This window comes from Hyperolius riggenbachi, chromosome 7 (genome assembly GCF_040937935.1).
Source record: "Hyperolius riggenbachi isolate aHypRig1 chromosome 7, aHypRig1.pri, whole genome shotgun sequence".
NCBI lineage: Eukaryota > Metazoa > Chordata > Amphibia > Anura > Hyperoliidae > Hyperolius > Hyperolius riggenbachi.
Genome location: NC_090652.1, coordinates 318,168,776 through 318,193,490, shown reverse-complemented (window position 1 = coordinate 318,193,490; position 24,715 = coordinate 318,168,776). Strand labels below are relative to the sequence as shown.

At 47.7% G+C, this 24,715-nt stretch overlaps 1 protein-coding gene across 8 annotated transcripts in view; it reads left to right on the top strand.

Moving 5' to 3' along the window:
* The window catches only part of LOC137525248 (kalirin), a 469,346-nt gene that overhangs the window by 274,912 nt on the left and 169,719 nt on the right, over positions 1-24,715 (top strand). For all 8 annotated transcript variants that reach the window (XM_068246262.1, XM_068246265.1, XM_068246261.1 and 5 more), the window contains 6 exons: positions 2,405-2,520; positions 6,490-6,612; positions 9,708-9,890; positions 12,481-12,599; positions 14,343-14,409; positions 22,909-23,018. In XM_068246262.1, coding sequence (XP_068102363.1) covers positions 2,405-2,520; positions 6,490-6,612; positions 9,708-9,890; positions 12,481-12,599; positions 14,343-14,409; positions 22,909-23,018 — 718 coding nt within the window. The remainder of the gene's footprint in view (positions 1-2,404; positions 2,521-6,489; positions 6,613-9,707; positions 9,891-12,480; positions 12,600-14,342; positions 14,410-22,908; positions 23,019-24,715) is intronic.

The window sequence follows — 24,715 nt, the reverse complement described above, 5'->3', positions numbered from 1 at the left end:
GAATTAGAGTATTAAAACAAAAAAGTATTTGGCTTGAGGAATGCCCTATAAACAATATGAAAGGAACACAATTATGCAATGAGTAAAAGTTCATCTCGGATCCACTTTAATTTAAAAGGTGGCGACGCAATATTTCTTTTTAATTTGAGAATTATAATTAATCGTTTCTGATGGATTGTAACGTTTGTAAAATCTGACCAATGTACCACACACTTGTGTTCAATCTTTCCCCAATTATGAAAAAAAAATGATTGAAAACTTGCTTTGGTCTATATATCAAGAAATGATAGCTTCGTTTGTTTGGTTGAAAAAAAGATATATATATTCATGCATCAACTAGAAAATAAATAAACTGAAAATAACTAAAACATTGACAATCTATCCTACACCATTCAATTTTCATAAAAATTGATCAGAAAAATCCCCCCCCCCCCCCAATCTACTTCTATCGGTAAAAACGGGAATAAAGCTTTTGACGTTATTGTACGACCAATCGTTTTTATGGGATTTCCGTAAATGGAATCTTTTTATTGTATGTAGCCATTTTAACAATTACAGCTTAACCCTGCAGGTTAGTTTGGGAAATGTTATTCTTTACCCGCCGTTTGTAATCGGTCTATAGATGGCGGGCTGTGAAGTGCGCGGTGTTACGCCTCTCATTAGATAGCGCAGCTGAGACTAGACACTGACCCCGCTCTCCTCTTAGCGGGAATCTTGCAGAGCTTCTAAACGTTTGTCCTTCAGGCCCTTAATTATGTTTCTGGCTTTATAGAGCCGTCATCGTCGTGGTTACCGCTGATTGTTTTGCCCGCATCCTCCGCGTCGCTGCGGTTTTGTGACTCGCTCTCTCTCCAGGAGACGATATCTCTGAACTCCTCTGAATTAATAAAAACGGCAACAAAGTGTGCGTGGCGGAGAGAGCGGCTCTTTATTGGATTATAAGTCACTAAGCTGCGGAATGCAGGAGATTACTGGTAATGCCCTCAAACAGGCTCTGAACCGCCGCAATCCTATTTGGGTCTGATGGAAGAAGAGTCGTGACTCCGGCCGCAAGTGTCGTATCGTAATATCCTGATCCTGCCTGCGCTGTGCGTATTATATTATCCTGATCCTGCCCACGCTGTGCGTATTATATTGTCCTGATCCTGCCCACCCTGTGCGTATTATATTGTCCTGATCCTGCCTGCACTGTGCGTATTATATTGTCCTGATCCTGCCTGCGCTGTGCGTATTATATTATCCTGATCCTGCCCACGCTGTGCGTATTATATTGTCCTGATCCTGCCTGCGCTGTGCGTATTATATTATCCTGATCCTGCCCACCCTGTGCGTATTATATTGTCCTGATCCTGCCTGCACTGTGCGTATTATATTGTCCTGATCCTGCCTGCGCTGTGCGTATTATATTGTCCTGATCCTGCCTGCGCTGTGCGTATTATATTGTCCTGATCCTGCCTGCGCTGTGCGTATTATATTATCCTGATCCTGCCCACGCTGTGCGTATTATATTATCCTGATCCTGCCTGCGCTGTGCGTATTATATTATCCTGATCCTGCCCACGCTGTGCGTATTATATTGTCCTGATCCTGCCTGCGCTGTGCGTATTAAATTATCCTGCCCACGCTGTGCGTATTATATTGTCCTGATCCTGCCTGCGCTGTGTGTATTGTATTATCCTGATCCTGCCCGCGCTGTGCGTATTATATTATCCTGATCCTGCCCACCCTGTGCGTATTATATTGTCCTGATCCTGCCTGCACTGTGCGTATTATATTATCCTGCCCACGCTGTGCGTATTATATTGTCCTGATCCTGCCTGCGCTGTGTGTATTGTATTATCCTGATCCTGCCTGCGCTGTGCGTATTATATTATCCTGATCCTGCCCACGCTGTGCGTATTATATTGTCCTGATCCTGCCTGCGCTGTGTGTATTGTATTATCCTGATCCTGCCTGCGCTGTGCGTATTATATTATCCTGATCCTGCCTGCGCTGTGCGTATTATATTATCCTGATCCTGCCTGCGCTGTGCGTATTATATTATCCTGATACTGCCTGCGCTGTGCATATTATATTATCCTGATCCTGCATGCATGCCTGCTTGCGAGGTGGACGGTGGGGTTAGTCTTTAGCTGTTGATGCACTACAATACCCAGCATACCCCCTCAGTTCCCCCACAGCCCGAGGCTAGCAGGAGGCCGCAGACAGGAGTTACGTGGCTTCTGCCGGTTTCAGACATTTTCCGTTCTGGTATATTTGTCGCTCTTGACAGGCTGATTGGCTGATCTCTCCACGGTCTGCGTCTGGCAGATACGAGAGCGCAGTGCCAGCAGAGGAGAATTCTGAGTGTTGGGAGAAAAGGTACATCTTTGTGTGAAGTAACAGCCATGTTTCTCCTCCTCAGCCATCCTCAGCGAGCTGCTGCAGCGGGAAAACCGCGTCCTGCACTTCTGGACGCTGAAGAAACGCCGGCTGGACCAGTGCCAGCAGTATATCGTGTTCGAGAGGAGCGCCAAGCAGGTGGGTGAAGGAAAGGCGGTGAGGCGGCCTGCTGGGGGCGCTCTCAGCTGGAGGCTTCATATGTGTACAATGCCACAAGCTGATCTGGTCTGAGGAGTATGGAAGCTCCATCTGTACAGCATGCAGGATGTGTGAGGTGTGCTTCTGCCCCTGCTGGTTGTTATGGGATATTACATGATATATGGAAGCTCCATCTGTACAGCATGCAGGTTGTGTGAGGTGTTGTGCTGCCCCTGCTGGTTGTTATGGGATATTACATGATGTATGGAAGCTCCATCTGTACAGCATGCAAGTTGTGTGAGGTGTTGTGCTGCCCCCTGCCGGCTGTTACTGGATATTACATGATGTATGGATGCCCCAGGCTGTATAGCATGCAGGTTGTGTGAGGTGTGATTCTGCCCCCTGCTGACTGTTACAGGATATTACAAGATGTATGGATGCCCGAGCTGTACAGCATGCAGGTTGTGTGAGGCGTTGTGCTGTCCCCTGCTGGCTGTTACAGGATATTACATAATGTATGGATGCCCCAGGCTGTATAGCATGCAGGTTGTGTGAGGTGTGATTCTGCCCCCTGCTGGCTGTTACAGGATATTACAAGATGTATGGATGTCCCAGGCTGTACAGCATACAGGTTCTGTGAGGTGCCCCCTGCTGGTTGTTACAGGATATTACATGATGTATGGATGCCCGAGCTGTACAGCATGCAGGTTGTGTGAGGTGTTGTGCTGCCCCCCTGCTGACTGTTACAGGACATTACATGATGTATGGATGTCCCAGGCTGTACAGCATGCAGGTTGTGTGAGGTGTTGTGCTGCCCCCTGCTGGTTGTTACAGGATATTACATGATGTATGGACGCCCCAGGCTGTACAGCATGCAGGCTGTGTGAGGTGTTGTGCTGCCCCCTGCTGGTTGTTACAGGATATTACATGATGTATTGATGTCCCAGGCTGTACAGCATGCAGTATGTGTGAGGTGTTGTGCTGCCCCCTGCTGGCTGTTACAGGACATTACATGATGTATTGATGTCCCAGGCTGTACAGCATGCAGGTTGTGTGAGGTGTTGTGCTGCCCCCTGCTGGCTGTTACAGATTATTACATGATGTATGGATGCCCCAGGCTGTACAGCATGCGGGTTGTGTGAGGTGTTTTGCTGCCCCCTGCTGGCTGTTACAGGATATTACATAATGTATGGATGCCCCAGGCTGTACAGCATGCAGGTTGTGTGAGGTGTTGTGCTGCCCCCCTGCTGACTGTTACAGGACATTACATGATGTATGGATGTCCCAGGCTGTACAGCATGCAGCTTGTGTGAGGTGTTGTGCTGCCCCCTGCTGGTTGTTACAGGATATTACATGATGTATGGACGCCCCAGGCTGTACAGCATGCAGGCTGTGTGAGGTGTTGTGCTGCCACCTGCTGGTTGTTACAGGATATTACATGATGTATTGATGTCCCAGGCTGTACAGCATGCAGTATGTGTGAGGTGTCGTGCTGCCCCCCTGCTGGCTGTTACAGGATATTACATGATGTATGGATGCCCCAGGCTGTACAGCACGCAGGTTGTGTGAGGTGTTGTGCTGCCCCCTGCTGGCAATTACTGGATATTACATGACGTATAAAGTGCAACACTCATACTAAAAGTAGTAGTTCCACCTTTCTCTGCAGGTATTGGCAGTTATCTCCATAGTGAGTAATATTGGTGGTCTGGTCCTTCCCTGCCAGTATTAGTTTCTTCCTTCTACGGAGACATTTATGTCATGATCCTATAGTGGTAGAAGTGCTTTAAAGAGGCCCTGTAGTGACAAATAGTGGATTCCAGAAAATGATTCAGGGCAGGGGCGGCGCCAGGGGGGTGCTTGGGGGTGCTCGAGCACCCCCTAGAATTGTCCAAGCACCCCCAAAGCACCCCCTGGAGTGAACTGACTTCAGGCGTCTAAAAGACGCCAAGTCAGTTCACACAGCGGCAGCACGGAGCAGCAGGCAGGGCTACGGTAAGATGGCCGCCCGGAGCCCTGTTCTGCAGACTTCGAGTCTGCAGTGCATGGCTTCGGGCGGCCATTTTCCCGTAGCCCTGCTCTCTGCATGCAGGCAGGAAGTCTCGTCGTGACGTCGGGAAGGAAGAGGATCGTGGGCGCGCGGGCGCTGCGCGCCACAATGAGGTCGGGACTCGGGACAGGAGGTCGGGAAAGAAGGTCTTCTGGCTGTAGGTGAGTAAATGGGTTTTTCTTTTCTTTTTCAGGTGATACTGATTATGCATATTGGGGTCATTTCTGCTACCGATTGTGCATATTGGGGTCATTTCTGCTACCGATTGTGCATATTGGGGTCATTTCTGCTACCGATTGTGCATATTGGGGTCATATCTGCTACGGATTGTGCATATTGGAGTCATATCTGCTACCGATTGTGCATATTGGGGTCATTTCTGCTACCGATTGTGCATATTGGGGTCATATCTGCTACGGATTGTGCATATTGGGGTCATATCTGCTACGGATTGTGCATATTGGAGTCATATCTGCTACCGATTGTGCATATTGGGGTCATATCTGCTACCGATTGTGCATATTGGGGTCATATCTGCCACCGATTGTGCATATTGGGACCATATCTGCCACCGATTGTGCATATTGGGACCATATCTGCCACCGATTGTGCATATTGGGACCATATCTGCCACCGATTGTGCATATTGGGACCATATCTGCCACCGATTGTGCATATTGGGACCATATCTGCCACCGATTGTGCATATTGGGACCATATCTGCCACCGATTGTGCATATTGGGACCATATCTGCCACCGATTGTGCATACTGGGACCATATCTGCCACCGATTGTGCATATTGGGGTCATTGGACGTGTTTTTTGTTAAAATCTGCTCACATTACGTGTATTTTCTTGAGAAAACCTGCACAATTATGTGAATTTTCTGGGAAAAGGGTCACCAAAACTTGGGCCCTCTGTCTTTGCGTTGCACTTTTAAAGGGAACCCGAGGTGAGAATAATATTGAGGCTGCCATATTTATCTCCTTTTAAGCAATACCAGTTGCCTGGCTGCCGTGCTGGTCCTCTGCCTCTTATTCTTTCAACCATAGACCCTGAACAAGTATGCAGCAGGTCAGGGGTTTCTGACAATATTGTCAGAACTGACAAGATTAGCTGCATGGCTTGTTTCTGGTGTAATTCAGTTCACTACTACAGCCAAATAGATCAGCAGGGCTGCCAGGCAACTAGTATTGTTTAAAAGGAAATAAATATGGCAGCCACCATATCACTCTCACCCTGGGTTCACTTCAAATTACAGTTAGCCCCGCCCTCATCCGGTCATGACCACGCCCATTTTTTCGCCGCGGCGCACTTTGCGCGCCGCAGGTTGTAGCCACACCCATATTTTGTCGTCAGCTCCCCCGGAAATTGGTCCAGCACCTGCATAGCACCCCCTAAAAAAATTTCCTGGAGCAGCCACTGATTCAGGGTACAGTCATTTTCCTGGTTTCAGCATCAGAAACGCTTCCTATATCCATATATTGCTGTATATTGTAGGCAGCCACGCCCTCTTTGTGATGTCACAGCCTAGGCTGTTTAGCTATGTGAAGTTCTCCTCCCAGAGCATTCTGGGAGACCAGGTGTTATTTCTACTGTGTTTGGAACATTGAGTATACAAACATTTTGCAGCGATCACCTGCCAGCAGTAAAGATGGCGCCACCTGAGATTAATGTCAGAATGTTAATCAGGGAGATATTTTGCAATGGCCAAACACTGACTAAATCATAAATGTTGTAAATAATAAGCATTGCTTAGGTTGTTTTCAGTGCAGCTCCTCTCTATTCCCTCTGTAGTGATATTGGTGGCTCAGCCCACGTCCGGGGAGGTCAGCGTGTCTGTCCTGTAATAATCAGAGGCTCGGGTAGATTGTGTCACATATGAGGGGCGTTTGCTGACGGTCTTCTGGTTCCCCCGCAGGCTCTGGACTGGATTCAGGAGACGGGAGAGCACTTCCTGTCGCTGCACACGTCTTCCGGGGAGAGCCTGGACGAGACGCAGGCGCTGCTCAAGGAATACGAGGACTTCCGGATGCCTGCCAAGGTGATGACACCACACACACACATACAGACACACACACAAACATACACACACACTACAGACACACTGTACACACACACACACGCACACACTACAGACACACACACACACGTACATGCCTGCACACACACACACACACACACACACACACACACACACACACACACACACACACACACACACACACACACACACACACACACACATATGTACACACACACTACAGACACACTGTACACACACACACACGCACACACTACAGACACACACACTCACACACACGTACATGCCTACACACACACACACACACACACACACACACACACACACACACACACACACACTGTACACACACACACACACACACACACACACACACACACACACACACACACACACACACACACACACACACACACACACACACACACACACTGTACACACACACACACACACACACACACACACACACACACTGTACACACACACACACGCACACACTACAGACACACACACACACGTACATGCACACACACACACACACACACACACACTATACTCACATATGTACACACACACTACAGACACACACACGCGCACACACACACACACACACACACACACACACACACACACACACACACACTACAGACACATGCACACACTACAGACACATGTACATGCCTGCACACACACACACACAAACATACACACACACTACAGACACACACACGTACATGCCTGCACACACGCACACACACAGATGTCCGTATGCCTGCCAAGGTGATGATACCACACACACACCATATACATACACACACACACACACCACACTACACACACACATACTATATATATATATATAAACACTCACCAGACACACACACACACACACACACACACAGATATACACACATGCACACATATACACATAGATACACACACACACACACTGTATATATACACACACATACACACTCACTCACCATACTTTTTCCTGTATAAATTGTTGGTTTTTACGATAAATAATGTCTGTTAAATATACCATATATGAGACACACACAGTGATATCTGACAAGGGAAATGAAGTTTATTGGATTTACAGAAAGTGTGCAATAATTGTTTAAATAAAATTGGGCAGGTGCATAAATTTGGGCACTGCTGTCATTTTATTGATTCCAAAACCTTTAACTAGGTTTTGGAACTCAAATTGGCTCAGTGACCCCTGACCTACATACACAGGTGAATCCAATTATGAGAAAGAGTATTTAAGGGGGTAATTTTCCCTCCTGTTTTAATTTTCTCTGAAGAGTAGCAACATGGGGGTCTCAAAACAACTCTCAAATGACCTGAAGACAAAGATTGTTCACCATCATGGTTTAGGGGAAGGATACAGAAAGCTGTCTCAGAGATTTCAGCTGTCTGTTTCCACAGTTAGGAACATATTGAGGAAATGTAAGACTACAGGCTCAGTCAAGTTAAGGCTCGAAGTGGCAGACCAAGAAAAATCTCGGATAAACAGAAGCGACGAATGGTGAGAACAGTCAGCCTGCACCACAGACCAGCACCAAAGACCTACAACATCATCTTGCTGCAGATGTAGTCACTGTGCATCGTTCAACCAATTGGCACACTTTACACATGGAGATGCTATATGAGAGAGTGATGCAGAGGAAGCCTTTTCTTCACCCACAGCACAAACAGAGCCACTTGAGGTATGCTAAAGCACATTTGGACAAGCCGGCTTCATTTTGGAATAAGGTGCTGTGGACTGATGAAACTAAAATTGAGTTATTTGGGCATAGCAAGGAGCATTATGCATGGAGGGAAAACACGGCATTCCAAGAGAAACACCTGCTACCTACAGAAAAATATGGTGGTGGTTCCATCATGCTGAGGGCCTGTGTGGCCAGCGCAGGGACTGGGAATCTTGTAAAAGTTGAGAGATGCATGAATTGTACTCAGTGTCAACAGATTCTGGAGACCAATGTCCAGGAATCAGTGACAAAGCTGAAGCTGCATCGGGGCTGGATCTTTCAACAAGACAACGACCCTAAACACTGCTCAAAATCCACTAAGGCATTCATGCAGAGGAACAAGTACAATGTTCTGGAATGGCCATCTCAGTCCCCAGATCTGAATATAACTGAAAATCTGTGTTGTGAGCTAAAGAGAGCTGTCCATGCTCAGAAGCCATCAAACCTGAATGAACTAAAGATATTATGTAAAGAGGAATGGTCCAAAATACCTTCAACCAGAATCCAGACTCTCATTGGAACCTGCAGGAAGCGTTTAGAGGCTGTAATTTCTGCAAAAGGATCTGCTAAATATTGCTTTCATTTCTTTTTTGTGGCGCCCAAATTTATTCACCTGCCTAATTTTGTTTAAACAATTATTGCACACTTTGTGTAAATGCAATAAACTTAATTTCACTTGTCAAATATCACTATGTGTCTCCTATATGATATATTTAACTGACATTTTTTATTGTAACAACCAACAATTAATACAGGAAAATCATGATTATTAACAAGGTTGCCCAAACTTTTGCATCCCACTGTGCACAGATATCTCTCCCATAGAGTGGCAACATCCCCAGTCCACTTATATGTGACATGGCTTCTGGGCGGAGTGCCCCTTTACTCCCCTGTTTCTGGCTGTGTTTGACTCGGGTCACGTGTGTCCTGCGCACGCTGAGAAAATGGCCAGACTATATGGAACGTCTTCTCTGTAGCTGTTTCCAGCCTCGCAGGAGGATGTGGTGGAGGTCACAGCGACCCGGTTACACAGCTGCAGCTCCTCATCCTCCTCCTGCGCAGATCGTTACTGGGCACCAGGGAACACCGAGCCCCGAAACACGTCAAACCCCCACACCTGGAGTGTCACCTCTCCTGTGTGACCGCAGTGAGCCCTCTAGTGGCGAGTTACAAAGCTGCACTTTTAGCCTGAAACGTCTCATATAAAGTTAGTTTTATCGGCGATGATACACGTCACACTGACACTAGAAACCTGTCCGGCGGCAGCAGATAAATATGGAGACAGGTCAGGTGATGATTGGCCGCAATGTATAAACAATCTCTCTTCTCTCCTCCTAACAGCAAACCAAGGAGAAAGTGCGGCTGCTCATCCAACTGGCGGACAGCTTCGTGGAGAAGGGCCACGTCCACGCCACCGAGCTGAAGAAATGGGTGACCACGGTGAACAAGCACTACCGGGACTTCTCCCTGCGGATGGGGAAGTACCAGTGTTCCCTGCAGAGGGCGCTGGGGATCAGCACTGAGGTACAGCAATGACAGAAACGTCTCGCGATTTGTTCTGGCACCGCTGACGGTGACACCGATCCGATCACACTGCTGCGGCGGGCGCTGCTGGTGACATCTCATCTGATCACACTGCTGCGGCGGGCGCTGCTGGCGACACCTGATCCGATCATACAGCTGCGGCGAGTGCTCCTGGTGACACCTGATCCGATCACACTGCTGCGGCGGGCGCTGCTGGTGACACCTGATCCGATCATACAGCTGTGGCGAGTGCTCCTGGTGACACCTGATCCGATCACACTGCTGCGGCGGGTGCTGCTGGCGACACCTGATCCGATCATACAGCTGCGGCGGGCGCTGCTGGCGACACCTGATCCGATCATACAGCTGTGGCGAGTGCTCCTGGTGACACCTGATCCGATCACACTGCTGCGGCGGGCGCTGCTGGTGACACCTGATCCGATCATACAGCTGTGGCGAGTGCTCCTGGTGACACCTGATCCGATCACACTGCTGCGGCGGGTGCTGCTGGCGACACCTGATCCGATCATACAGCTGCGGCGGGCGCTGCTGGCGACACCTGATCCGATCATACAGCTGTGGCGAGTGCTCCTGGTGACACCTGATCCGATCACACTGCTGCGGCGGGTGCTGCTGGCGACACCTGATCCGATCATACAGCTGCGGCGGGCGCTGCTGGCGACACCTGATCCGATCATACAGCTGCGGCGGGTGCTGCCAGTGACACCAATCCGATCATACCGCTGCAGTGGGTGCTGCCAGTGACATCTCATCTGATAACACTGCTGCAGCGGGTGCTGCCAGTGACACCTGGTCCTATCACACTGCTGCGGCAGGTGGTGCTGGCGACACCTGATCCGATCACACTGCTGCGGCAGGTGCTGCCAGTGACACCAATCCGATCATACCGCTGCAGTGGGTGCTGCCAGTGACATCTCATCGAATCACACTGCTGCGGCGGGTGCTGTACATACACCGCTGTTCCATAAGGGGATTCACAGCTTTATGCCTTGATGAAGGGACCCTTGGTGATCACGAAAGGCCTACAATAAATGAACCAGCGTTCATGCTCGCATGGCATATTTCCTGGTTTATTCAGAGACCCCCGACAGCCGTAACATGGAGATTTTACAATGCCTGCTGCTGCGGATATCCCAGATTATATCCAGGAGGGATTAGGAGCACTTCCCTGCCACGTTTAACATGTATATAATCCTTTTATCAGGGAATCCGCTATCTCTCCATATATAACATAAAGCAGCTAATCCCTTAATGCAGACATAAGGCTGATCCATAATGCAGAACGCTGTGATCCGCCTCCTGATCCTCGGGGAGTAAAGCGTTCGCACCCGCCTCATCTATAGAAGCGCGACATTTCACCGCAAGCCTAAGAGATGGCTGCATGATCATTACTGTCAGCTATTATTCATGACATCACAGCTGAGGATTCTGTAATGGAAATATGGAAAGAAATGACACGCCACCTACGTTTTTTATCCATCCTGCCATAAGCCCCCGCCAAATTCCATCGCAGTTATAAGTAGGAGGGAGGGGCCTGGTTAACATCACCGGCACAAAGGGGTGTGTCTTGCAGTGCTGTACTGCCATGCTAAGGCCATCGTTGGTAAACCGTATAATATACAGCACTGTTAAGGCGCCCATACATTCAGCGATTTTGTGGTCCGATCGACCATCTGATACGATAATTGAATTGAATCGGATGAAAAACAATTCTACAGCAAGCATTCTCGATCAACAATTCAACAGATTTATGGGCCAAAATTGGTTGAATGTATCGATTGCTGAGCAAAATCCGGCCAACATGGTGATCGGGTGCTTGGTGGTGACGGTGTGCGATATCGGGACGAGCGACAGAACCGATGTCCCCTCAGATGGTATTGTTGCCCCCCTCTATGCCCGTACACTACAATCTCTCCTGCCCCAGCTGCTGCTCACTAGTGCCCATCTGCTCCTCCTTCCTCATTTGTGACCCATGTTTCTGCCACGTGCAGCACTGGCACATGTGTGATGCCACAATCCACGTGTTATGTGGGGCAGCCACGTGGCATACACATGGGGAAGCAGAAGCAGCTGGAACAGTAGAGATTTTGATGCACGGACACCGGGGGCGGGGCACAATGCAATTTGAGGGGACATCGGCGAGGCCGATTCTTGGATTGCATGGTGAAATCGATCAGGAATCTGCCTGCAGTGTATGAGCAGCTGATAGATCTCTCTCCAATCAGATTCCATCAGGGAGAGATCTGTCTCTTGGTTGATCTGCCCGTCATCGCTAGGTGTATGGACGCCTTTAGATTTATTGACGTTCCCGATTTCCTGTCCCCGGTGGATTCTAGTTTTCATGTTACAGAAGCTTCTTAGGGGGCCCGGGGATGATTTATAATCTCGCCAGAGGGAACACAGACAACAATAAAATCCACGAGTATTTCTAACTTCCTTCCATGCGATCTTAAAATAAAATGATGTGTTTCCTGGGTGTGGTGTGTAAATAATACTCCCCCTAGTGGTGGGACTGTCACAGCTTCATCTCAGCTCACAATAATACTGTCCCTTGTTGTTCTGCCTCTAGGATAATAAAGATCTGGAGCTGGACATTATTCCGGCCATCCTGACCGACCCCGAGGTGAAGCTGCGAGACGCCGGCCATGAGATCAACGAGGAGAAGCGGAAATCTGCCCGGAAGAAAGAGTGAGTGCGGCGCTGCCTGAGATCGCTGCGGCTTCCATCCGCTAAGCGTTACCGCAGGCGGGAAAACAGCTGAATATACAGAATATTCTGTGTAACTGAGGCTGTAACTTTTGCACCACTGCACTGAAAAGACAACTGTGGTGAGAGTGACATGCCATATTTATTTCCTGTTAAATAATACCAGTTGCCTGGCTGTCCTGCTGATCAATTTGGCTTCAGTAGTGTCTGAATCACGCACCTGAAACAAGCATGCAGCTAATCCAGTCACACTTCAGTCAGAGCACCTGATCTGCTGCATGCTTGTTCCGGGGCTATGGCATTAGAGGCAGAGGATCAGCAGGACAGCCAGGCAACTGGTATTGTTTAAAATGAAATAAAAATGGTAGCCTCCATATCGCTCTCACTACAGGTGTCCTTTAAAGGATACCAGAGCCCAAATGAATATGAGAAACGGGGGGAGGCGGCATGTATGGCGAGCTGTCCTGATGCTCACCGCTCCCCCAGTTCTCCAATCTTCCCCTCTGATAGTCCCAATTGCCATCCGGCACCCTCTTCCTGGTCAGCCGGATCTAGCATCACCGCGGCTGTGCAGTCCCTATGTTACACGCATGCGCAGGGCGCTCTGGGCCGCATACGCGTGCTGTAGGACATGTGCAGCCGGGCCAGGACAGGTGCATCGATGCTCGACTCTGCTGACCAGGAACAGGGTGCCGGCGGGCAATTAGGACTATTCTCATGTTCATTTGGGTTCTGGTATCCTTAATAATTTCCCCTGATGAAGCCCGCAGAGTTTATGGGGGTGAAACATGTTGGGCTAGGTGAGGGTGGTGATTGTATGTTATTTATTTATATGCGTTCAGTTTAGAGAGTTTAAGAGAGGACAGACATCCCCATAATATTGAGGAGCTATAGGCTACCAATAGGCTGTTCAGAATTTTGATTTCTCACCTCTTTTCCATGTGAAAAATTTGCACAGGCAGAACAGTCAGCATCTGGTTTTAGTGATGCAATAAAAGTTAAAGAGGAACTCCAGTGAACATTTTACTGTTGGCAGGTGATGTAGCTGCTGCATGATTTTTTGGCAGTTGGAAACAGCTGTAAACAACTATTTCCCACAATGCAACAGGGGTACCAGACAGGAAACTGCCAGGAGTACGTACTTTTCTTGTGGGAGGGGTTTCTTGTGGGATGGGTTTCACCACAATATCAGTCATACAGCGCCCCCTGATGGTGTGTTTGTGAAAAGCATTATATTTCTCATGTAAAAGGGGGTATCAGCTACTGATTGGGATAAAGTTCAATTCATGGTCGGAGTTTCTCTTTAAGTTTTATCCTGAAGTATCTCCCATAACAAGCATAAGTTGTGTTCTCTGAAATCAGTATAGTGTTTTAATGTTGATCCCTCCTCCAGCTTAGCAGTCACAGCCCCACGTGCTCCTCCCACTACGGGCACCACTTTGTCCTCTGCGTGCTGCGTAGTCTCCAGTTACTCCGCCAGGCCCTGGTGCTTCTCCTGCTCCTGATACTCCTCCTGATGTTGCTGCCACGTGGCGCTGCCTTCATGTCCTTGCCTTTACCCTCCCCGATGTCCAGCAGATTGGCCAGTGTGTGTGTCTGGAGGATCTTAGCCCGTTTATTCTCTGATCTGCACCTGGGAGGGATAAGCCCACACACTATGCAGATGTTCCTGTACTCGATAACACGAATTCTCTGCGTCTCACGCCTCTCCTCGTGTATTTCCAGGTTCATCATGGCGGAGCTGCTACAGACGGAGAAGGCCTATGTGCGAGATCTGCACGAATGTATGGAGGTAACATGCTTTTCTTTCATCACTTATTAAACCGCGATTCTGGTTCTGCAGTGTATCAATGTCCTTATGCAAAGCTGGTGCTGACTAGTTCAACACTGCCTAGCTATGCTCCGCCTTCCTCCTGTGGTGTTCTGTCCCAGAGAGAGCTAATGTTAGGCTGCTTGGAGCAGCCAGAACTGAGCAGTGATGTGGTCATAAATCTGAGAGGGGGACCACACAACACTACACACCACATCACTACAGGAAACAGCAGCAGGAGGTAGTGAGGCCAGCTATAGCGAAATTGATGGTAGATTTAATGCTGGGAGTACACATGATATTTTTGGGCAGATAGATGGTTCCATAGATAATTTCCAACATGTCCGATTTTCGATCATTTTTCTGATCGATTTTTCATAGAAGTGAATGGAAATCGATCGGAAAAACAATTGGAAAATCGATCGGACAGTAAATCTTCTGTAAAATGTCATCATGTATTCCCAGCATAACGAGAGCTGAGATCTGATCTAACATCCATTAGTATAACGCTGACCATACACTATGCAATCTGAAGCTACGATTAATCAACATGCTTTCCAAATGTATGAAAGATAAAGAACTACCTGAACAATCTATACAGACTACATCCAAAAGTGTAATCTTCTGAACTGAGTTTGTACGGCGAGATTGCTCGTTTATGGACAGCTGCTTAAGACGGCAAGCAGGTAAATTATTGCTGTCAGGCAGATGTTAAGTCGTAAAATGGTTTTCAGAAAAAAAAAAATTGGATCAAATGAAAATTTACAAAAACTTCTAAAATGAACTAGTCTCATCAAATAAAACAGGTAACACAGGACAGCGCCGCTGCCGATGATTATACTCCTAAAGCCTACGCAGACGCGTGATTGTGAGATTGTGTGAGTTTGGTCTGTACAGGAATTGATAGCAGAAGTCCTCTGCTAGCTATCCTGCCTTCCAACACTGCCATCTAGTGGAGGGAGGGGTAGATAGTGCTGCATTTCCTAGTACTGAATTTTTTATTATGATCACTGTCCGTGTACCATCACTTAAAGCTTAATAATTATTAACATGCCACTCCTGACGCTGCATTATCACGGACATTTTTATTTTTGTATTGCAATGTGACTGCTTTTTGTTTACCTTTTCCTTGTACAATTTTATTTATTTATTTTTTGCTGCAATCTTGTAATTGCACCAAAACTACAATAGAATTAGCAACACGTGGTTTGTGAAGAAAAAGGTTGTAAGTTATCCAATTTTTTTTTTTCATTTTTTATGTGAAGGAAATGCAAATCAACTGAAAATAAATCTCCAATCCCACAACTCACTGCTGGCTGTTTGCTAGAGGAGTTGGCTGATCCTTTTTCTTTGTGCACACAGTAGTGCAATACATGTAGTGGCCTGTGCAGGACAAGACAGCTCTGTCTATTCCTGCACAGGATCCAACCGCAGGTAGGAAATGTACAGGGCCAGACCTCTCCTACAGGGCCAGACCTCTCCTACAGGGCCAGACCTCTCCTACAACTGGTGGTGCTTGCTGTCATTGATTGTCCACAAGGTGGCAGCATGTAACCTCAATCTCTTGTGCCTGATGGCTCCCATTTCAGCAGGCTTTGCTGATCATGTGATCTCTTATGCCTGATTGCTGATCATGTGATCTCTTATGCCTGATTGCTGATCATGTGATCTCTTGTGCCTGATTGCTGATCATGTGATCCCTTGTGCCTGATTGCTGATCATGTGATCTCTGGTGCCTGATTGCTGATCATGTGACCTCTGGTGCCTGATTGCTGATCATGTGACCTCTGGTGCCTTATTGCTGATCATGTGATCTCTTGTGCCTGATTGCTGATCATGTGATCTCTGGTGCCTTATTGCTGATCATGTGATCTCTTGTGCCTGATTGCTGATTATGTGATCTCTGGTGCCTGATTGCTGATCATGTGATCTCTTGTGCCTGATTGCTGATCATGTGATCTCTGGTGCCTGATTGCTGATCATGTGACCTCTGGTGCCTGATTGCTGATCATGTGACCTCTGGTGCCTTATTGCTGATCATGTGATCTCTTGTGCCTGATTGCTGATCATGTGATCTCTGGTGCCTGATTGCTGATCATGTGACCTCTGGTGCCTGATTGCTGATCATGTGATCTCTGGTGCCTGATTGCTGATCATGTGATCTCTGGTGCCTGATTGCTGATCATGTGATCTCTTGTGCCTGATTGCTGATCATGTGATCTCTGGTGCCTGATTGCTGATCATGTGATCTCTGGTGCCTGATTGCTGATCATGTGATCTCTGGTGCCTTATTGCTGATCATGTGATCTCTTGTGCCTGATTGCTGATCATGTGACCTCTGGTGCCTGATTGCTGATCATGCGATCTCTTGTGCCTGATTGCTGATCATGTGATCTCTGGTGCCTGATTGCTGATCATGTGACCTCTTGTGCCTGATTGCTGATCATGTGACCTCTTGTGCCTGATTGCTGATCATGTGACCTCTTGTGCCTGATTGCTGATCATGTGACCTCTGGTGCCTGATTGCTGATCATGTGACCTCTTGTGCCTGATTGCTGATCATGTGACCTCTTGTGCCTGATTGCTGATCATGTGACCTCTGGTGCCTGATTGCTGATCATGTGATCTCTTATGCCTGATTGCTGATCATGTGATCTCTTATGCCTGATTGCTGATCATGTGATCTCTTGTGCCTGATTGCTGATCATGTGATCCCTTGTGCCTGATTGCTGATCATGTGATCTCTGGTGCCTGATTGCTGATCATGTGACCTCTGGTGCCTGATTGCTGATCATGTGACCTCTGGTGCCTTATTGCTGATCATGTGATCTCTTGTGCCTGATTGCTGATCATGTGATCTCTGGTGCCTTATTGCTGATCATGTGATCTCTTGTGCCTGATTGCTGATTATGTGATCTCTGGTGCCTGATTGCTGATCATGTGATCTCTTGTGCCTGATTGCTGATCATGTGATCTCTGGTGCCTGATTGCTGATCATGTGACCTCTGGTGCCTGATTGCTGATCATGTGACCTCTGGTGCCTTATTGCTGATCATGTGATCTCTTGTGCCTGATTGCTGATCATGTGATCTCTGGTGCCTGATTGCTGATCATGTGACCTCTGGTGCCTGATTGCTGATCATGTGATCTCTGGTGCCTGATTGCTGATCATGTGATCTCTGGTGCCTGATTGCTGATCATGTGATCTCTTGTGCCTGATTGCTGATCATGTGATCTCTGGTGCCTGATTGCTGATCATGTGATCTCTGGTGCCTGATTGCTGATCATGTGATCTCTGGTGCCTTATTGCTGATCATGTGATCTCTTGTGCCTGATTGCTGATCATGTGACCTCTGGTGCCTGATTGCTGATCATGCGATCTCTTGTGCCTGATTGCTGATCATGTGATCTCTGGTGCCTGATTGCTGATCATGTGACCTCTTGTGCCTGATTGCTGATCATGTGACCTCTTGTGCCTGATTGCTGATCATGTGACCTCTTGTGCCTGATTGCTGATCATGTGACCTCTGGTGCCTGATTGCTGATCATGTGACCTCTTGTGCCTGATTGCTGATCATGTGACCTCTTGTGCCTGATTGCTGATCATGTGACCTCTGGTGCCTGATTGCTGATCATGTGATCTCTTGTGCCTGATTGCTGATCATGTGATCTCTTGTGCCTGATTGCTGATCATGCGATCTCTGGTGCCTGATTGCTGATCATGTGACCTCTTGTGCCTGATTGCTGATCATGTGACCTCTTGTGCCTGATTGCTGATCATGTGATCTCTTGTGCCTGATTGCTGATCATGTGACCTCTTGTGCCTGATTGCTGATCATGTGATCTCTGGTGCCTGATTGCTGATCATGTGACCTCTGGTGCCTGATTGCTGATCATGTGACCTCTTGTGCCTGATTGCTGATCATGTGACCTCTGGTGCCTGATTGCTGATCATGTGACCTCTTGTGCCTGATTGCTGATCATGTGACCTCTTGTGCCTGATTGCTGATCATGTGATCTCTGGTGCCTTATTGCTGATCATGTGACCTCTTGTGCCTGATTGCTGATCATGTGATCTCTGGTGCCTGATTGCTGATCATGTGACCTCTTGTGCCTGATTGCTGATCATGTGATCTCTGGTGCCTTATTGCTGATCATGTGACCTCTTGTGCCTGATTGCTGATCATGTGACCTCTTGTGCCTGATTGCTGATCATGTGATCTCTGGTGCCTGATTGCTGATCATGTGACCTCTGGTGCCTGATTGCTGATCATGTGACCTCTTGTGCCTGATTGCTGATCATGCGATCTCTGGTGCCTGATTGCTGATCATGTGACCTCTTGTGCCTGATTGCTGATCATGTGATCCCTTGTGCCTGATTGCTGATCATGTGACCTCTTGTGCCTGATTGCTGATCATGTGACCTCTTGTGCCTGATTGCTGATCATGCGATCTCTTGTGCCTGATTGCTGATCATGTGACCTCTTGTGCCTGATTGCTGATCATGTGACCTCTGGTGCCTGATTGCTGATCATGTGACCTCTTGTGCCTGATTGCTGATCATGCGACCTCTTGTGCCTGATTGCTGATCATGTGACCTCTGGTGCCTGATTGCTGATCATGTGACCTCTTGTGCCTGATTGCTGATCATGTGATCTCTTGTGCCTGATTGCTGATCATGCGACCTCTTGTGCCTGATTGCTGATCATGTGATCTCTGGTGCCTGATTGCTGATCATGTGACCTCTTGTGCCTGATTGCTGATCATGTGACCTCTTGTGCCTGATTGCTGATCATGCGACCTCTTGTGCCTGATTGCTGATCATGTGATCTCTGGTGCCTGATTGCTGATCATGTGATCTCTTGTGCCTGATTGCTGATCATGTGACCTCTTGTGCCTGATTGCTGATCATGCGACCTCTTGTGCCTGATTGCTGATCATGTGATCTCTGGTGCCTGATTGCTGATCATGTGACCTCTTGTGCCTGATTGCTGATCATGTGACCTCTTGTGCCTGATTGCTGATCATGCGATCTCTTGTGCCTGATTGCTGATCATGTGACCTCTTGTGCCTGATTGCTGATCATGCGATCTCTTGTGCCTGATTGCTGATCATGTGACCTCTTGTGCCTGATTGCTGATCATGTGACCTCTTGTGCCTGATTGCTGATCATGTGACCTCTTGTGCCTGATTGCTGATCATGTGACCTCTTGTGCCTGATTGCTGATCATGTGACCTCTTGTGCCTGATTGCTGATCATGTGACCTCTTGTGCCTGATTGCTGATCATGTGATCTCTTGTGCCTGATTGCTGATCATGTGATCTCTGGTGCCTGATTGCTGATCATGCGACCTCTTGTGCCTGATTGCTGATCATGTGATCTCTTGTGCCTGATTGCTGATCATGCGATCTCTTGTGCCTGATTGCTGATCATGTGATCTCTTGTGCCTGATTGCTGATCATGTGACCTCTTGTGCCTGATTGCTGATCATGTGACCTCTTGTGCCTGATTGCTGATCATGTGACCTCTTGTGCCTGATTGCTGATCATGTGACCTCTGGTGCCTGATTGCTGATCATGTGATCTCTTGTGCCTGATTGCTGATCATGTGATCTCTTGTGCCTGATTGCTGATCATGTGACCTCTTGTGCCTGATTGCTGATCATGTGACCTCTTGTGCCTGATTGCTGATCATGTGACCTCTGGTGCCTGATTGCTGATCATGTGACCTCTGGTGCCTGATTGCTGATCATGTGATCTCTGGTGCCTGATTGCTGATCATGCGATCTCTTGTGCCTGATTGCTGATCATGTGACCTCTTGTGCCTGATTGCTGATCATGTGATCTCTGGTGCCTGATTGCTGATCATGTGACCTCTGGTGCCTGATTGCTGATCATGTGATCTCTGGTGCCTTATTGCTGATCATGTGACCTCTTGTGCCTGATTGCTGATCATGTGACCTCTGGTGCCTGATTGCTGATCATGCGATCTCTTGTGCCTGATTGCTGATCATGTGACCTCTTGTGCCTGATTGCTGATCATGTGATCTCTGGTGCCTTATTGCTGATCATGTGACCTCTTGTGCCTGATTGCTGATCATGTGACCTCTTGTGCCTGATTGCTGATCATGTGACCTCTTGTGCCTGATTGCTGATCATGTGACCTCTTGTGCCTGATTGCTGATCATGTGACCTCTTGTGCCTGATTGCTGATCATGCGATCTCTTGTGCCTGATTGCTGATCATGTGATCTCTTGTGCCTGATTGCTGATCATGTGATCTCTGGTGCCTTATTGCTGATCATGTGACCTCTTGTGCCTGATTGCTGATCATGTGACCTCTTGTGCCTGATTGCTGATCATGCGACCTCTTGTGCCTGATTGCTGATCATGTGATCTCTTGTGCCTGATTGCTGATCATGTGATCTCTGGTGCCTTATTGCTGATCATGTGACCTCTTGTGCCTGATTGCTGATCATGTGACCTCTTGTGCCTGATTGCTGATCATGTGACCTCTGGTGCCTGATTGCTGATCATGTGACCTCTTGTGCCTGATTGCTGATCATGTGACCTCTTGTGCCTGATTGCTGATCATGTGACCTCTTGTGCCTGATTGCTGATCATGTGACCTCTTGTGCCTGATTGCTGATCATGTGATCTCTGGTGCCTGATTGCTGATCATGTGACCTCTTGTGCCTGATTGCTGATCATGTGACCTCTTGTGCCTGATTGCTGATCATGTGACCTCTTGTGCCTGATTGCTGATCATGTGATCTCTGGTGCCTTATTGCTGATCATGTGATCTCTGGTGCCTGATTGCTGATCATGTGACCTCTTGTGCCTGTTTGCTGATCATGCGACCTCTGGTGCCTGATTGCTGATCATGTGACCTCTTGTGCCTGATTGCTGATCATGTGACCTCTTGTGCCTGTTTGCTGATCATGTGACCTCTTGTGCCTGATTGCTGATCATGTGATCTCTGGTGCCTGATTGCTGATCATGTGATCTCTTGTGCCTGTTTGCTGATCATGTGACCTCTTGTGCCTGATTGCTGATCATGTGACCTCTTGTGCCTGTTTGCTGATCATGTGACCTCTTGTGCCTGATTGCTGATCATGTGATCTCTGGTGCCTGATTGCTGATCATGTGACCTCTTGTGCCTGTTTGCTGATCATGTGACCTCTTGTGCCTGATTGCTGATCATGTGACCTCTTGTGCCTGATTGCTGATCATGTGATCTCTGGTGCCTGATTGCTGATCATGTGATCTCTGGTGCCTGATTGCTGATCATGTGACCTCTTGTGCCTGATTGCTGATCATGTGACCTCTGGTGCCTGATTGCTGATCATGTGACCTCTGGTGCCTGATTGCTGATCATGTGACCTCTAGTGCCTGATTGCTGATCATGTGACCTCTGGTGCCTGATTGCTGATCATGTGACCTCTTGTGCCTGATTGCTGATCATGTGACCTCTTGTGCCTGATTGCTGATCATGTGACCTCTGGTGCCTGATTGCTGATCATGTGACCTCTTGTGCCTGATTGCTGATCATGTGACCTCTTGTGCCTGATTGCTGATCATGTGACCTCTGGTGCCTGATTGCTGATCATGTGATCTCTGGTGCCTTATTGCTGATCATGTGACCTCTTGTGCCTGATTGCTGATCATGTGATCTCTGGTGCCTGATTGCTGATCATGTGATCTCTGGTGCCTGATTGCTGATCATGTGACCTCTGGTGCCTGATTGCTGATCATGTGATCTCTTGTGCCTGATTGCTGATCATGTGATCTCTTGTGCCTGATTGCTGATCATGTGACCTCTTGTGCCTGATTGCTGATCATGTGACCTCTGGTGCCTGATTGCTGATCATGTGACCTCTGGTGCCTGATTGCTGATCATGTGATCTCTGGTGCCTGATTGCTGATCATGTGATCTCTTGTGCCTGATTGCTGATCATGTGATCTCTTGTGCCTGATTGCTGATCATGTGACCTCTTGTGCCTGATTGCTGATCATGTGACCTCTTGTGCCTGATTGCTGATCATGTGACCTCTTGTGCCTGATTGCTGATCATGTGACCTCTTGTGCCTGATTGCTGATCATGTGATCTCTTGTGCCTGATTGCTGATCATGTGATCTCTTGTGCCTGATTGCTGATCATGTGACCTCTTGTGCCTGATTGCTGATCATGTGACCTCTTGTGCCTGATTGCTGATCATGTGACCTCTTGTGCCTGATTGCTGATCATGTGACCTCTGGTGCCCGATTGCTGATCATGTGATCTCTTGTGCCTGATTGCTGATCATGTGACCTCTTGTGCCTGATTGCTGATCATGTGACCTCTTGTGCCTGATTGCTGATCATGTGACCTCTTGTGCCTGATTGCACACATTGCAGCAGGCTTTGCTGATCACGTGATAACCCCCTCGTCTGTGATTGGTGAATATTCCCGATGTGTCTCACATATTCTCTTCTCATGCAGACGTATCTGTGGGAGATGACGAGTGGCGTCGAGGAGATCCCGCCAGGAATCCTAAATAAAGAACACATCATCTTCGGAAACATCCAGGAGATCTACGACTTTCACAACAAGTGAGTTTGTGGTAAATCGTGTCCTCGCTGGCGCAGTGTGTGACAGGCTCTCGCCCGCAGTGATGTATGAGTGCGCCTCTGGGCAGCTCCTCCCCCTATCAGCCAGACTGGTCAGAATGGGCGGGACCTGCAGGTGCGGCGTCTGGACACCACCTAAGAGCAAATTGGGGGGAGGGAGGAGGGCTGGGGGGTTTGCACTTTATGCTGATTGGAGGGTAACTTAGGATGGTAGCAAATCTGTCTAAGTTACATCTTTGCGGGCCCCATATTGCTTTTCATGCTTTTCTGGAATCACAGAGGCCATATTGTGGAATTCCACATTTTAGCTGTGCATTTGGTTTGTGTATATGTCAACAATTTTGTTTAAAGGACAGCTGAAGTGAGAGGGATATGGAGGCTGCCATATTTTTTTCCTGTTAAACAATACAAGTTGCCTGGCAGTCCTGCTGATCCTCTGCCTCTAATACATTTAGCCATAGACCCTGAACAAGCATGCAGCAGATCAGGTGCTCTGGCTGAAGTGTGACTGAACTGGCTGCATGCTTGTTTCAGGTGTGTGATTCAGACACTACTGCAGCCAGAGAGATCAGCAGGACTGCCAGGCAACTGGTATTGTTTAACAGGAAATAAATATTATTATAATTTAGCATTTATATAGTGCCCGACGCCTTCCTCAGCGCTGTACAGAGTATATTGTCTTGTCCCTTTACTTGTCCCTCAGAGGGGCTCACAATCTAATCCCTACCATAGTCATATGTCTATGTATGTATTGTGTAGTGTATGTATTATAGTCTAGGGTCAATTTTAGGGGGAAGCCAATTAACTTATCTGTATGATTTGGGGATGTGGGAGGAAACCGGAGTGCCTGGAGGAAACCCACACAGACACAGGGAGAACATACAAACCCCATGCAGATAGTGCCCTGGCTGGGATTCGGGGACCCAGCGCTGCAAGGCGAGAGAGCGCTAACCATTACGCAACAGTGCTGTCTCCATATCACTTACACCTTCGGTGTCCCTTAAGTGACTTTTTTTTAAAATAACTAAACAGCGCTTCAAAAACATTCCATCTCAGATGACCTTTGGAGTGACAATCGTGCGCATGCAAAGTATTATTCTGCAATTTATTTTTTCAAACTGTAACACAAATTGCATTGAGATTATCCTGGAATAAGCCCCGCTAACTACAGAAAGCAATGATGATGAATAATTAGAAGTAGTTAGCGCCATGTAACCCTCATATAAGCAGCAATGCTGCTCAATGCTTGTTGTAATATATGTTGCACTTTCTAAAACTGCACACAAGCTCTGAAGACAACAGAAAACAATGCAGTAAAGACAGAAGGCTATATAATGTGCAGAGTAGAGCAGCAGCAGTGCTGCTCAATGCTTGGTGTAATATATGCTGCACTTGCAAAATCTAATGTAATGCAAGCTCAAAGGACTGCAGAAAATGTGTGTCTGGCTGCTGATTGGTAGATCAGGGCATTATGAGAGAACTCATTGAGCTTATCGAATTTCCATAGAATAGTGACGTTATTTGGTTACAACCAAACAGAATCAAATGACTGATATTCAGGGCTAATTTACCTTTACCCACAAATCTGAACATCTGTTCTACATTCCAGCCCAGTATTCACCTTCCCCTGCCTATTCCCTCCATAGCCAGAGAGAGGAGATGTTCCTGCTCCCACAGGG